We start from the raw sequence: 16,507 nt of genomic DNA on the forward strand, positions 1-16,507 counted from the left end.
ACTAACCTGCAAAAGGTTAGAGACTCACAAAAAACTGTGAATACACAGTTTTACACTTTACACTTGGCTATTCTTTGTGTGTTTTAACTTTAGTACCCCCATAAAATTAAGCTTTTATGGGATTGTATGTTCACATTTTTGTCTCTCTTTTTTTGGATTATTACCTTTTTCAATGTTAAAAAAATAGTTATTCTGTATACTTACATCAACATGGCCGACAGAACTTCTAAAATCCTGGAACTTAAATCTGAATTTAAAATAAAAAAACATGACCTGAAACATTAATTTGAAAGCAACAATATATCATGACGCCAAGGATATGCGCAGACTTTATTCTAGTGCAACGAATAGATTTTAAAGGGAATCTGTCACCTATTTTTTCGAGTATCAGCTGCCGGCACCACCTTCAGGGGCTTATCTACAGCATTCTGTAATGCTGTAGATAAGCCGCCGATGTAACCTGAAAGATAAGAAAAATGAGATATTATACTCACCCAGGGGTGGTCCGGGTCCAGTTTTGGTCCGACGGGTGTCGCGGTTCGGTCCGGCGCCTCCCATCTTCTAACAGTGACGTCCTCTTCTTTGCTTCCTGTCGTGGCTCCTGCACAGGTGCACTGCTCTGCCCTGTTGAGGGCAGAGCAGAGTTCTGCAGTGCGCAGGCACCAGGAAAGGTCCAATGCCTGCGCAGGAGCCACGACGAGAAGCAAAGAAGATGAAGTCACCGTTAGAAGATGGGAGGTGCCGGAACGGACCGCGACAACCATTGGACCAAAACCTGACCCGGTCTGCCCCTGGGTGAGTATAATATAACTAATTTTTCTTATCTTTCAGGTTACATCGGGGGCTTATCTACAGCATTACAGAATGCTGTAGATAAGCCCCTGATGGCGGTGTCAGCAGCTGATACTCGAAAAAATAGGTGACAGATTCCCTTTAACTTTGGAATTATCAGCATTACAAAGTGCCTCCATGGATCTCAGACTCAGGATAGGTGGTCTTTTGCAGTCATTTCACATTTTATATTTAGAGCATCCAAGTTGCATAAAATGTCTAATAAAAAGGACCAATTTTTATAAAAATAGTTAAGTGCAAAATAAGAGCAATTTAACATCACTAATATGTTTTTTTTACTGTTTTTTGCACTAAAGATGATTAGTGATGAGCGAGCATACTCGGTAATGCACCGAGCATTTCCAGGATTTTCAGCGGGTGCTCTGGTCCCCACCTTGCATGTTTGATGCTCTTTAAAGCACTAATCAACATGCAGGGATTGTCTGCCATGCACTGTCATGCCGCAACCATCTTGGTTGTGGTATTACAGTGATTGGCTGGCCACACAGCATCATCAGGTCTATATGAGATCTGCCACTGCCCTACTCATCACAGTCACCTCAGGAATCAGACAGTGTAGGGAGAGATGCTGCCGAGATAGGGTCAGATTTGGGGGGTATAATTTAGATAATAGAACACACAAATCCAGCTTAATCAACAGTTCTTCTAAGCACTAATTACAGAGTATATAGATTGTGGTGCTAGGTAGGCAGGGAGTGTCTGTGGGTTTATAGATATCAGTAGCAGGCAGGCATTGTATGTGGCATACTTCATTGCATACATCAAGAGAGTCCATTCCATTACTGTCTGCTGCTGCTGCCTATTGCATATATTGACCGTATCTATCTATCTATCTATCTATCTATATATATATAGCCCCAGGTATCAGTGGGCAGGAATATTTTTCTTTGCATTTTAATCCTGAGCCCCCTTTATATCACCTTTTGCTTGATGACGCTGCAGAATACAGCCAAATCCTTTTCATAGTGCAGTGTGAAAATCCATCTATTTTAAACGAGTTTTCCCATCCCAGCCATAATATCTGAGTGCGCAGAAAAATCTACCATTTTTGTGGTACTGTAAAAATTATTTGGAGTGTCTTATATAATTTCTTGACACCATTTTGCTGCCCAAAAAATATTTAGCTGGCAAAAAAATATTTAGCTACAGGGCAAATATTTTACACTGGGTTTTGTCCGCCACACAGATCGCATAACATTGCGCTCAAAATTGTGCCATTTCAGGCCTCCATAGAATTATTTTTGTTGTGTCTTAGCCTACTTATTGACACAATTTAGCAGGGGGAAAAAAAATACAGGCCAGTTATTTGAAAGTGGGCTATCTCCGTCCGATGCCTCATCTATCTGTGGGCTACAAATTGTGGCATTTGAGACCTCCTTTCAACTGTTTTTCCTGTCTGCTACCCTAGTTCTATACACTATTTTGCGTTTAAAAAACCAAAACTACAGGCCACATATTGAACAGTGTTTTTGGCCTGGATTTTATTATCAGTACTGTACAATAAAGAATTTATATATTTTTGGACTATATGGTCGGCTCTGTTCTGTTTTCTTTTCTTGTATACTATTTTGCTGTAAAAAAATAAAAATATAGGACACATATTTTACAGTGCGGTATCTCTGTCACACACCTCGTCTATATGTGGGCTACAAATTGTGGCATTTAATGACACCATTCAACTGTTTTTGTTGTCTGTGTCCCCAGTTCTATACATTGTTGCCGTTAAAAAACAAAAAATACAGGCCACATATTGAACAGTGTGGTATCTCGGTAAGATGCCTCATCCATTTGTGGGCTACAAATTGTGGAATTTCAGGCCTCCTTTCAACTGTTATTGCTGTGTTTTACCCTAGATATTGACACCAGTTTGCTAAAATCAAAAAAAAAAATTTTACCCACTGTCTAAATATTTTAAAATGTGGTTTTCCCGCACACAGATCACATATAAGTTCGCTCCCAATTCAGCCATTTGCAGTGAGCGTGGAATATATTGTAGTCCATTTAAAGTGGGCAAGGTTCGTGGCAAGGGACGGGGAAGTGGAGGTGATGGTGGTGGTGCAAGCTGAAATTGTGATACAACAAACACCCACATGTTCTTGCCTGACCTTCCTGTCTGAATTACTCGGGGACCGCAGAACACTACTATTGAACCCAGAGCAGTGTCAAAAGGTTGTTGGCTAGACCTTCCTCCTTTTGGAAGTGCATTGAGCAGCAAGGTGGTGTGCTGGTAAAAGGGGAAAAAAAAAAAAACTCTTTTAAATCTTCTTCCTGAGCGAGTGTGAACGAGCTGAGTGTGACCTGAGCGTAAGTGCGAACTGTGGTAAGTGTGTGACTTGAAATTCAGTGACTTTAGATTCAGGGAGTTTCCAAGGGAGGTCTTACTGAATTGCTGTTATATTAATACTTTTTTTTTTTTTTTTTTTTTTAATTTATTTTTGCTTATCTTATTGTCTGGTGCAATCCCCATTAGGATGTGCTCCACTATTGCCAATGCCATCCAGTGCACGTCTTGCCGCATGTATGAAATCCTTGAACAGCCGGTCGTGGGTGCATACTGCTGTGCGAGATGTGAGCACGTTGTGCATTTGGAAGCCCAGATACTGGATCTAAATGTGCAGCTGGCAACACTGAGATCCATAGACAATATGGAAAGGAGTCTTCTGCTCACTGAGCAGACGCTCAATGGGATAGATGAGGGGGGGGATGCTAGGTTGGAGCTGCAGGACAATGAAGCAGCTAGCTGGGTGACAGTTAGAAGGCGGGGTAGAGGGAAGAGCACCAGGGAGGCTAGTCCTGATCTGGCACACCCCAATAAGTTTGCTAAGTTGGCAGATGAGGGGAGTGTTAGTGCAGGAGTAGCACTGCTGCAGCAAGGCATGTCCTCTGAAAGCCGGAGGAGTGTCTGCTCCAGTAAGGGGGGAAATAGGAGAGCAGGGCAGGCCAGACAGGTTCTGGTAGTGGGAGACTCAATTATTAGGGGAACAGATAGGGCAATCTGTCACAAAGACAGGGATCGTCGAACGGTGTGCTGCCTACCTGGCGCTCGAGTCCGACACATCACTGATCGGGTTGACAGATTACTGGGAGGGGCTGGAGAGGATCCAGCGGTCATGGTGCACATTGGCACAAATGACAAAGTTAGAGGTAGGTGGAAGGTCCTTAAAGATGATTTCAGGGAATTAGGCTGTAAGCTTAAAGCAAGGACCTCCAAGGTGGTATTTTCGGAAATACTTCCTGTACCACGTGCCACACCAGAGAGGCAACGGGAGATTAGGGAGGTTAATAAGTGGCTCAGGAATTGGTGTAGGAAGGAGGGGTTTGGGTTCCTGCAGAACTGGGCAGACTTCTCAGTTGGCTACAGGTTCTACGCTAGGGACGGGCTGCACCTCAATGGGGAGGGTGCCGCTGTGCTGGGGGAGAAAATGGCTAGAAATTGGAGGAGTGTTTAAACTAGGGACGGGGGGAGGGTATTCCTTTTATAGGAGGGGAAGACAGTGCAGATAGAGACCTGGGCACAAATAATGACATTGGGGGTGGAGGTGGCATGGGGGGTGGGGTTAGAACAGTTAATAATTTAAGAAAGAATAGAGGTACAGAGAGATACATAAAGTGCATGTATACTAATGCCAGAAGTCTCGCCAACAAAATGGAGGAATTGGAGTTAATGTTGTTGGAACATAATTATGACATGATGGGGATATCTGAGACATGGCTGGATGAGAGCCATGACTGGGCTGTTAATTTACAGGGCTATAGTCTGTTCAGAAATGACCGAACAAAAAAGCGAGGGGGAGGCGTGTGTTTATATGTAAAATCATCCTTAAAACCCATCCTTCGTGATAATATATATGAATCTAATGAAAATGTAGAGTCCCTGTGGGTAGAGATAAGGGGAGGGGGGAAAAATAATAAATTACTGATAGGGGTTTGTTATAAATCTCCAAAAATAATGGAAGCTACAGAGAATATCCTCATAAAGCAAATAGATGAAGCAGCGACTCAAGGAGAAGTCATTATTATGGGGGACTTCAACTACCCTGAAATACATTGGGGAACCGAAACCTGCAGTTCCAGCAAGGGTAATAGGTTTCTGACAACGATGAGAGACAATTACCTTTCACAACTGGTTCAGGACCCAACAAGAGGGGGGGCACTGCTAGACCTAATATTAACCAACAGGCCAGACCGCATATCAAATGTAAGGGTTGAGGGTCACTTGGGTAATAGTGATCACAAATTAATAAGTTTTCATGTATCCTTTAATAAGATGTGTAGTAGAGGGGTTACAAGGACACTAAACTTCAGGAAGGCAAATTTCCAACGGATGAGAGATGATCTTGGTGCAATTAACTGGGACGATATCCTGAGACATAAAAATACACAAAGAAAATGGGAGACATTTATTAGCATCCTGAATAGGACCTGTGCACAATATATACCGTATGGGAATAAACATGCGAGAAATAGGAGGAAACCACTATGGCTAAATAGAGCTGTAAGGGGCGCAATAAGAGATAAAAATAAAGCATTTAGAGAATTAAAGCAAGTAGGTAGTGATGAGGCATTAAATAAATACAGAAGATTAAATAAATTCTGTAAAAAGCAAATCAAGACAGCAAAGATTGAGACAGAGAGACTCATTGCCAGAGAAAGTAAAAATAATCCCAAAATATTCTTTAACTACATAAATAGTAAGAAGCTAAAAAATGATAGTGTTGGTCCCCTTAAAAATAGTCTGGGTGAAATGGTGGATGAGGATGAGGAAAAAGCCAATATGCTAAATGACTTTTTTTCAACAGTATTTACACAAGAAAATCCCATGACGGATAACATGATCAGGGATAAAAATTCTCCATTAAATGTCACCTACTTAACCCAGCGGGAAGTACGGCGGCGTCTACAAATCACTAAAATTGACAAATCCCCGGGCCCGGATGGGATACACCCCCGAGTACTGCAGGAATTAAGCACAGTCATAGATAGACCACTATTTTTAATCTTTAAAGATTCCATAATAACAGGGTCTGTACCACAGGACTGGCGTATAGCAAATGTGGTGCCAATATTCAAAAAGGGGACAAAAACTGAACTTGGAAATTATAGGCCAGTAAGTTTAACCTCAACTGTGGGTAAAATCCTGGAGGGTTTTCTAAGAGATACTATACTGGAGTATCTGGAGAAGAATAAACTTATGACCCAATATCAACATGGGTTTACAAGAGACCGTTCCTGTCAGACTAATCTGATAAGCTTTTATGAGGAGGTAAGTTCCGGACTGGACCAAGGGAATGCAGTGGACGTGGTGTACATGGACTTTTCAAAAGCTTTTGATAAGGTGCCACACAAAAGGTTGATACATAAAATGAGAACAATGGGGATAGGGGAAAATATGTGTAGGTGGGTTAAGAGCTGGCTCAGGGATAGGAAACAAAGGGTGGTTATTAATGGAGCACACTCGGACTGGGTCACGGTTAGCAGTGGGGTACCACAGGGGTCAGTTTTGGGCCCGCTTCTTTTAACATATTTATTAATGACCTTGTAGGGGGCATAGAGAGTAGAATTTCAATATTTGCAGATGACACTAAACTCTGCAGGGTAATTAATACAGAGGAGGACAATTTTATATTACAGGAGGATTTATGTAAACTAGAAGCTTGGGCTGATAAATGGCAAATGAGCTTTAATGGGGATAAATGTAAGGTCATGCACTTGGGTAGAACGAACAAGTTGTATAATTATGTGCTTAATTGTAAAACACTGGGCAAAACAGTCACTGAAAAAGACCTGGGTGTATGGGTGGACGATAAACTCACATTTAGTGGCCAGAGTCAAGCAGCTGCTGCAAAGGCAAATAAAATAATGGGATGCATTAAAAGAGGCATAGATGCTCATGAGGAGAACATAATTTTACCTCTATATAAGTCACTAGTGCGACCACACTTAGAATACTGTGTACAGTTCTGGTCTCCGGTGTATAAGAAAGACATAGCTGAACTGGAGCGGGTGCAGACAAGAGAGACCAAGGTTATTAGGGAACTAGGGGGTCTGCAATACCAAGACAGGTTATTACACTTGGGGTTATTTAGTTTGGAGAATCGAAGGCTTAGGGGTGATCTTATTACAATGTATAAATATATGTGGGGACAATACAAAGACCTTTCTAATGATCTTTTTACTCTTAGACCTGTGACGGGGACAAGGGGGCATCCTCTACGTCTGGAGGAAAGAAGGTTTAAGCATACTCACAGACACGGATTCTTTACTGTAAGAGCAGTGAGACTATGGAACTCTCTGCCATATGATGTTGTAATGAGTGATTCACTACTAAAATTTAAGAAGGGACTGGATGCCTTTCTTGAAAAGTATAATATTACAGGGTATATACACTAGTCTCCTTAATATTGCGTTGATCCAGGGAGCTAGTCTGATTGCCGTATGTGGAGTCGGGAAGGAATTTTTTTCCCCAATGTGAAGCTTACTGTTGCCACATGGGTTTTTTTTGCCTTCCTCTGGATCAACATGTTAGGGCAAGTTAGGATAGGATATGGGTTGAACTAGATGGACTTAAAGTCTCCCTTCAACCTTAATAACTATGTTACTATGTTACTATGTTAGATAGCGGATAATGCTTTCATTCACTTTGCCACCACCACCAGCACTCTGTCTTCCACACTGTCAAGTCTGAGTAACCGAGAGTCTGGACCGCATATTCCTCACTCTGATTCTCCTTTGTCCCCCCATGCCAAGTGCTAGGAGACAACTAATCCCACACTTGGACACTAAGAAGAGCTGTTCACTTTTCCATTTATAGATTTGGGCCTCTCGCCTGGTCTACTTGAAGCAGGGCAAGATGAGAACGCATGTAGCAATGCCCAAATATTTGAGCAGCCACGTTCACACGAAGGTGACGGTGGGAACATGTCACAAGAGGTGGACAATGATGAGACACAATTGGCAGAAAGTCAAGAGGAGGACCAGGGTGCGGAATTGGTGTATGATATAGTAACTGATCCAACCTGGCAGGAGAACATGCAGAACGAGGACAGCAGCACACAGGGAGAGGGAGGCATAGCACCACAACAGGCAGGAAGAAGCAGTGGCAGTGTGGTGGCCGTAGACAGAAGGTGGGCAACCGTTCCTCGTAACACCAACAAGGCAGAAGTTGGCAGTACAACTGTTAGGTCATCCCAGTTGTTTTTTTAAAGACTCTCCACAAATTGAGAAAATAGATATCCGGCACCGTTGTGTGGAAAAATACCCTGGATGTCTGCACATATATTTTTCACATTAATAAAAAAACACCTTAATCCCACTTGGAACGGGTGCTCAATCCCATGTTGAAAAAACAGAACAATTTTTAAAGACTCTGCCAATAACTCCAGACAGGTCATTTGCACCACCTGCCATGCCCACATCAGCAGGGGTATGAAAACTACCAGCCTGACTACCACCAGCATGATCAGGCACATGACAGCAAAGCACCCGACTTTGTGGGACGAACCCCAGGGTCCAGGAAAACTGTCTGCGGGTGACACCACTGCTTCTTCCCCTTTTGTGTCTTTTTTTGGGAGGTGTAGTGCCATGTACCTCTTCACACCCACACATGGGTATACACTTCCAGATTTTGTTTATTTGATGTTATTCTCCTCCTTCTCTTCATCCTCATCATCCACCACCACTAGATCACCATGGTGACCGTGAACCGTGATGCAACAGCCAACTTATTGTGTAAAAGTTTTGATACCCTTTAAAAAAGCTAACACAGTAGGTTGTGTTCCCTCCCCTGGGGGAAATGTTTGTCAGCCCATACACTTAGTGCATGGGCATTACAAGTATAAGAGACCCACTCCTTTAAACTGGGAAAACATTTTTCGGAGGCCATCCTCCACATCTCTTCAGACACCACCACTAGAACACGAGGGTGAATGTGTTCCGTGATGCAACAGCCACTATATTTTTTTGCAAGGGTGTTTATGATGGCAGCAAAAAAAATATTTACACAGTAGGTTGATGAGTGGTACCCCCCAGGGGGAAATATTTCTCAGCCCATACACTTAGCGTATGGGTATTACATGTATAGGGGACCCATTCCTTTAAACTGGGAAGACATTTTTCGGAGGCCATCCTCCATGTCTCTTCTGACACCACCACTAGATCACCAGGGTGAACGTGTTCTGTGAAGCAACAGCCAAGTAATTTTTTTCAAGGGTGTTTATGATGCCCGTTCCAAAAATGTTTACACAGTATGTTGGGGTGTACCCTACCCCCAGGGGTAAAGGTTTTTAAGCACATACACTTAGTGTATGGGCATTACAAGTATAGGAGACCTGCTCCTTTAAACTGGGAAAACATTTTTTGGAGACCATCCTCCAAATACCTTCCTCGGGGGATTAGAGTCTGTGAAAATTTTGGGCAGACCTTGTATTCACATCATGAGCAAACTTTAGGTGACTTAAAAATATCAGAATAATGGGAAATTTGGTTTCATGTGGTCATCCAGTAAGTGGGTTCAAAGGCTCATTGGGGTGCATGTAACTTTGGTACAGGGCAGGCCTTGCATTCATTGCATAAGAAAACATAATGGGAGTACCAAATGAATAATGTGAACTTGGTTTTCATGTAGCTATCCAGGACATGGGTTCAAAGGCTTATTGAGGTGTGGGTAAGTTTGGTGCAAGGCGGGCCTTGCATTCAATGCATAAGCAAAGAGTATGGGAGTACCAAATAAATATTGTGAACTTGATTTTCCTGTGGCCATCCAGTATGTGGGTTCAAAGGCTTATTGGGGTGCATGTAACTTTGGTGCAAGGCAGGCCCTGCATTCAATACATAAGCAAACAGTGTGGGAGTTCCAAATGAATACTTGAAACTTTGGTTGCAAGTGGTCATCCATGATATCTGTTCAATAGGTTGTTGGGGTGCGACCAAATTTTGTGCAGTCCTGCCACTCACTGCATACGCAATAACAGTATAAGGGACCCACTGTTTAATAATGGGAGCAACAAGGTATAGCTGGCTTATGTCTCTCTAAGAAAAGTGAGGGCTGACTGCTGGCCCCATAAAAATAGACTTTATTACTTTCCGAGTCCCTCCTTCATAAATGAAACAGGATGTGTCTGATGATGTGTCAAACACCACATGGCCAAATAAAGTTGTAAAATGTTAAAATTACATTTCCCAGTGAATGCATTTGTCTTGGTTCAAAGAATTGGAAAAGTTGCAAAACGCATCAAAAACGCTACGTGTGAACATAGCCAAAGTGGTGGGGAAACATTTTTTTGGGGGTTATTTATTTTGCCTTAAATAAAAATCTTTACCCTGGAAAGGATGTTCCTTAACATATTTCCCATGAAAATCCATTTTGATTTTGCTTTTGTATGTTTTAGGGTGCACCTATAAAAGTGGTGTAATACTCTGACAACATTGTTCACAGCTGTGACCTGGGAGTCAGAAATGCTTCCAAGGGTATCCCTCATAATGTTCCCATGTCATTTGAGCACTGTTCCCATCGATTTCAGATGTTTTTAGACCATAAAAAGACCCCGGGGGGACACGGCAAAAATGCTCAGTTTCCCATAGACTTACATTGGACTCGTTGCTCGGGTTGAACACCCGAGTATTCCAATTTGCTCGACCCGAATAATGAGCATCTGAGCGTTTTAGTGCTTGCCCATCACTAAAGATGATACAACATGGGAGAAAAATTAATGACTAGGTGTAGGCGAGTAATGGACAACCAGCAAAATCAACAGTCATGACATGCATGATGCTAATTGAGTGTATTCGACTCATTTAATGAAAAGTGGTGTTCTAATTAATAGGAGGGTGGAGTTCAATTAGTGAGGCCATTAATTTTGTGACGAAACAGGTGTCAATTATGGCCCTTATTTAAAGGAGGGCAGTAAGGGTTGTAACTGCTGGTTTTAGCAATTGCTCAGTGAAGAAAATGGGTCATTCCAGACATTGCACCAAAGGAGAAAGAACCTTGATCAAAAAGTTCATTGGAGAGAGGTAACCATACAAAGAATTGCAGAAAATAATTGGCTGGTTAACTAAAAAGATTTGCAATGCTTTAAAATGGCAAGCAGAACCAGAAACATGTGACAAGGAAAATGAATACTATCATCCGCATAGTTCATAAAACCACAATAATGACAAAAAAGCATCCAATGATTAGCTACAGGAAGATTGAAGAAGATCTTCAGCTACCTGTGAGTCCTGTAACCATCACAAGATGCCTACGTGAAGGCAAACTATTTGTAAGAAACCCTTGTAAAGTACTGTAACGGGGTCATCCAAGCTGGGGTACCTCTTTCAGTACCACCCCGTGTTTTCGGAGGTCCACTCTGCGTTGGCTGGAGTCTGAATGAAGGACGCTGGCTGGAATTCCTCTGAGTGCATGGACGCATATAAAAGATCACTGCTTCTCCATATATTTCCAGTCTGACAACACTTTACTCACAGGACACAGAATATATCACACAGATACAGAGGGCCGGCCAATAGACAAGCGTTAGGCCAGACATGCATTACAAAAGCCGCAGGTGGCCGGAGCCTGCGGATGTTTACTGTGGGAATTACAAAGGTGGGGGGAGGGCGGACACTGCTGATACATTAGGGACATGCATCTCACATGCAACCTATTATATATACATATAACTGCACAACATATTCTGGGTGCTGAGTGGTTCTGTAACACGGCTTCCCCTTTTCAGCGACGCGATCGGCATACACAGTCTGATCCTCAACGGATCGGTTTGGGGATGACCGAAGTTTATGGGGTTGGTACAAGTTCAATTTGTCAACTTAGTCCATCAGCGTTACCGTTTTGTTTGCCGGGTCTGTGGTGGATGGTGAAGTCCAGAGGTTGTAGGGCTAAACTCCACCGCAGCAATCTGGCGTTGTCTCCGGAGACCCGATTAAGCCAGACTAGGAGATTATGGTCCGTTAAGAGGGAAAACTGTCGTCCATACAAATATGGTTGCAACTTTTTGAGTGCCCATACTACCGCCAGGCACTCCTTCTCGATGGCCGCATAGCTTACTTCACGGGGCAGTAGTTTCCGACTCAGGTAAGCTACCGGGTGTTCTTGGCCGTCCGGCCCGACTTGGCTCAGTACTGCCCCCAATCCAAACATAGAAGCGTCTGTGTGAACCAGCTAATTATGCAAATTGTCTCTTCAGAGAGGAAGAGGACTAGAACTCTAGTGCCACCTATTGGAGGTAGCAATCCTAAAAGTCAATGTTGACCCTTTAACAAGCCTAGTTACATGACTTAGGATAAAAGTCCTGTGTGAACCAGGAAACATTTAGTTGGATCGGGTGCAGCCAATACAGGGGTATTGGTGAGGGTGTTCTTTAGTTTGCGGAAGGCTTCCTCACACTCTGAGGTCCAGGTTACCTGGCGGGGTTGGTTCTTACGGGTCAAATCAGTGAGGGGCTTGGCTACGCTGCTGTAATTGGGAACGAATTTCCTGTAATACCCCGCTGTCCCTAGAAACGCCATGACCTGGGTTTTAGTGCGTGGGATGGGCCATTTGGCTATGGCCTCAATCTTGGCTGGTTCTGGTCGCTGCTTCCCACTTCCCACCCAGTGCCCTAAATACTGAACCTCTGCTTTGCCCACGTGACACTTGTTTGGGTTCAAGGTGATTCTGGCCTGGTGGATCCTGTCCAATACTGTCTCTAGGTGATTTAGATGCTCTTCCCATGTCGCACTGTAGATGGCGATGTCGTCCAGGTAGACACAAGCATAGTCCTGGAGACCATCCAGAAGCCGGTCAGCCAGCCTTTAGAAAGGTCGCCGGGGCATTCTTCATCCCGAATGGCATAACTCAAAACTGAAATAAGCCGAACGGGGTGACAAATGCCGACTTGGGAATAGCGTCAGGACTAAGGGGAATCTGCCAGTAGCCTTTGCATAGATCAATGGTGGTCAAATACTTTGCCCCCGCCAGCTGGTCTAACAACTCATCCACACGCGGCATGGGATATGCATCCGTCACTGTTTTCTCATTGAGCTTACAATAGTCTACACAAAACCGTGTAGTCCCATCCTTCTTGGGCACTAACACTACGGGGGATGCCCAGGGACTATCTGACTCTTCAATGACCTCTAAACGCAACATCTCTTGTATCTCTTGTCGCATCCCCTCTCGTACAGACTCAGGGACGCAGAAGGGGTTTTGTCGCAGGGGGGGTCTGATCCTGGGTATCAACCTAGTGTTGTGCCAGGCGAGTGTACCCCGGTCTCTCTGAAAACATCCTCTGTAGCAGCCTCAACAACGCCTCCGCCTGCTGTCTCTCCCGGGGGGCCTAGGTCTTCACCCAAGTGTACCTGGTCCCATGTTTTAGACTGATTCCTTTCCCCAAAGACATCCGGCAAGGGAAGTCTGGCTAAATCCTCTGCCTCAGGTGCACAGATAGCCACTACCTCTTCAGGGCGCTCCCGGTAGGGCTTCAGCATATTCACGTGGAACATGCGGATAACCCTGGGGTCGTCACAATCGGCGACATTATAGGTTGTGTCGGCTATTTTCCCCACTACCTGCAGCTTGGAACTTGTTCTGCTTAGTGGGCTCTAACACCAGGACCTTCTGTCCTATTTCCAAGGTGCGCTCTCTGGCCCTCCGATCATAACATACGCGCTGGTGCCGCTGGGTCGCCTGCAGGTTCTCACGTACAACCTGGGTCAGCTCCTGTAGGCGGTCCTGGAATTCCAGCACATAGGGTACAATAGGTACCCCTTCTATGAGGCCCTCCCCTTCCCAGTGTTCTAGCACTAAGTCTAGGGGTCCGCTTACCCGTCTCCCGTATACCAGCTCGAACGGGGAGAACCCCGTGGATTCTTGGGGCACCTCCCGATAGGCAAACAGGAGGTGTGGCAAGAATTTCTCCCAGTCCCTGTAGGTCCTGGTAAAAGTCCCAATGAGCTGTTTTAATGTCCCGTTAAAGCGTTCACACAACCCATTGGTTTGCGGGTGGTATGGGGCGCTTCTAATGGACTTTATGCCGCACAGCTTCCACAGTTGGTTGGTAACCTCTGCTGTAAACTGGGTACCCTGGTCTGAGATAATCTCCCTGGGAAATCCAACCCGTGAGAAAACCTGGAGCAGGGCGGCCGCCACCGTCTCTGCCAGTATGTTAGGTAACGCAACCTCCTCTGGATACCGTGTGGCATAATCTACCACTGTCAATATACACTCACTGGCCACTTTATTAGGTACACCATGCTAGTAAGGGGTTGGACCCCCTTTTGCCTTCAGAACTGCCTCAATTCTTCGTGGCAGAGATTCAACAAGGTGCTGGAAGCATTCCGCAGAGATTTTGGACCATATTGACATGATGGCATCACACAGTTGGCGCAGATTTGTCGGCTGCACATCCCTGATGCGAATCTCCCGTTCCACCACATCCCAAAGATGCTCTATTGGATTGAGATCTGGTGACTGAGGAGGCCATTTGAGTACAGTAAACTCATTGTCATGTTCAAGAAACCAATCTGAGATGATTCGAGCTTTATGACATGGCGCATTATCCTGCTGAAAGTAGCCATCAGATGTTGGGTACATTGTGGTCATAAAGGGATGGACATGGTCAGCAACAATACTCAGGTAGGCTGTGGCGTTGCAACGATGCTCAATTGGTACCAAGGGGCCCAAAGAGTGCCCAGAAAAAATTCCCCACACCATGGCACCACCACCACCAGCCTGAACCGTTGATACAAGGCAGGATGGATCCATGCTTTCATGTTGTTTACGCCAAATTCTGACCCTACCATCCGAATGTCGCAGCAGAAATCGAGACTCATCAGACCAGGCAACGTTTTTCCAATCTTCTACTGTCCAATTTCGATGAGCTTGTGCAAATTGTAGCCTCAGTTTCCTGTTCTTAGCTGAGAGGAGTGGTACCCAGTGTGGTCTTCTGCTGCTGTAGCCCATCTGCCTCAAAGTTCGACACACTGTGCGTTCAGAGATGCTCTTCTGCCTACCTTGGTTGTAACGGGTGGCAATTTGAGTCACTGTTGCCTTTCTATCAGCTCGAACCAGTCTGCCCATTCTCCTCTGACCTCTGGCATCAACATGGCATTTCCGGCCACAGAACTGCCGCTCACTGGATTTTTTTTCTTTTTCGGACCATTCTCTGTAAACCCTAGAGATGGTTGTGCGTGAAAATCCCAGTAGATCAGCAGTTTCTGAAATTCTCAGACCAGCCCTTCTGGCACCAACAATCATGCCACGTTCAAAGGCACTCAAATCACCTTTCTTCCCCATACTGATGCTCGGTTTGAACTGCAGGAGATTGTCTTGACCATGTCTACATGCCTAAATGCACTGAGTTGCCGCCATGTGATTGGCTGATTAGAAATTAAGTCTTAACACACAGTTGGACAGGTGTACCTAATAAAGTGGCCAGTGAGTGTATACTTTTTCCCGGATGGACTGGGTTTGGCTAACGGCCCTATCAGATCGACCGCTACTCGGCTAAATGGTTCTTCCACAATGGGGAGGGGGCATAATTTGGCCTTGCATCGATCCCCCCTCTTGCCAATGCGCTGACAACTGTCACAGGTCTGGCAGTACTGAAGAACATCATAGGTTACCCCCGGCCAAAAGAAGTTTTGTGTCAGACGATGCCTGGTGCGACTGACGCCGAAGTGCCCGGCCAAGGGTATATCATGAGAGATTCGCAGTAGCTCATGCCTGTACTTCTTGGGAACTACCAGCTGTTGTTTTATAGTGGGGCTCGTCCCTGTGTGGTGCTGCTCTGTGATCCGGTAGAGGAGTCCCTGCTTCCATACAAACTGTTCCCCTTCCAGTACTCCTCTCCCCTCCTGTGCCTTCCCACGATATCCCTCTAATGAAGGATCCTCAAGTAACTCCCTCCTAAATTCATCTGGGGTGGCCCAAGAAATGTGTCTGGCTATGGGAATACGTGCAGAGCTGGGATGTCTTACCTGGGCCTCCTCTGAGTGTGGTTTCGCCTCTGCAGCTCGAGCTTGTCTCCGGGTGGTCACAGGATAGGTCTCAGCCAGAGGGGCCACCGAGAATGCAGACAACATGGGCCCCAAGTCATTGCCCAGCAAGACGTCTGCAGGCAAATCCTCCATCAAGCCGACCTCAACAAGGCCATCCCCGACTCCCCAGTTCAGGTGAATCCTGGCAGTGGGTAGTCGATGTATAGCTCCACCTGCTACACGGACTGCCACTGTCCGGTCCGTCTTCTCTTGGTCCCGGACGAGATGAGGCTTCACAAGGGTCAAAGTTGCTCCGGAATCTCTTAGTCCCTGCATACGTTTCCCATTAACCCACACAACCTGTCGATGCTGTTGTCGATTATCTGCCCGGGCTGCCTGCAATGGGTCTATTTCATGCAGCACTTCCTCCATCTCTTCCACCCCTTGGTTAGTCGTAGCCCCCAATGCCGGGTCAGCTTCGCCTTGGTAGCAGTGTACAGCAGCCCGGTTGAAGGTAGCTGTTCCCGCCTTTGGCCACTGGGTATGCTGAGTCCGGTTGGGGCATTGTCTTTGCAGGTGGCCCAGCTGACGGCAGGTGTGGCATTGCGCCCCAGGGGGACTGTGGTAGGCCGGGTTTCTAGCTGATCCCCCTACAATCTTCGGTGGTTTGGGGCCCTCCAGGTCCATGGACGGGCACCTA

General features: G+C 45.3%; 1 protein-coding gene across 1 annotated transcript in view; it reads right to left on the reverse strand.

Annotated features, from left to right (window-relative positions):
• Positions 1 to 16,507, reverse strand: part of LOC141059044 (bactericidal permeability-increasing protein-like) — a 203,766-nt gene that overhangs the window by 54,262 nt on the left and 132,997 nt on the right. Inside the window, exon 12 of the mRNA XM_073555254.1 lies at positions 205 to 247. Coding sequence (XP_073411355.1) covers positions 205 to 247 — 43 coding nt within the window. The remainder of the gene's footprint in view (positions 1 to 204; positions 248 to 16,507) is intronic.

Source organism: Dendrobates tinctorius, unplaced genomic scaffold (genome assembly GCF_039654945.1).
Source record: "Dendrobates tinctorius isolate UK_male_01 unplaced genomic scaffold, ASM3965494v1 ptg000223l, whole genome shotgun sequence".
In the NCBI taxonomy this organism is placed as follows: domain Eukaryota; kingdom Metazoa; phylum Chordata; class Amphibia; order Anura; family Dendrobatidae; genus Dendrobates; species Dendrobates tinctorius.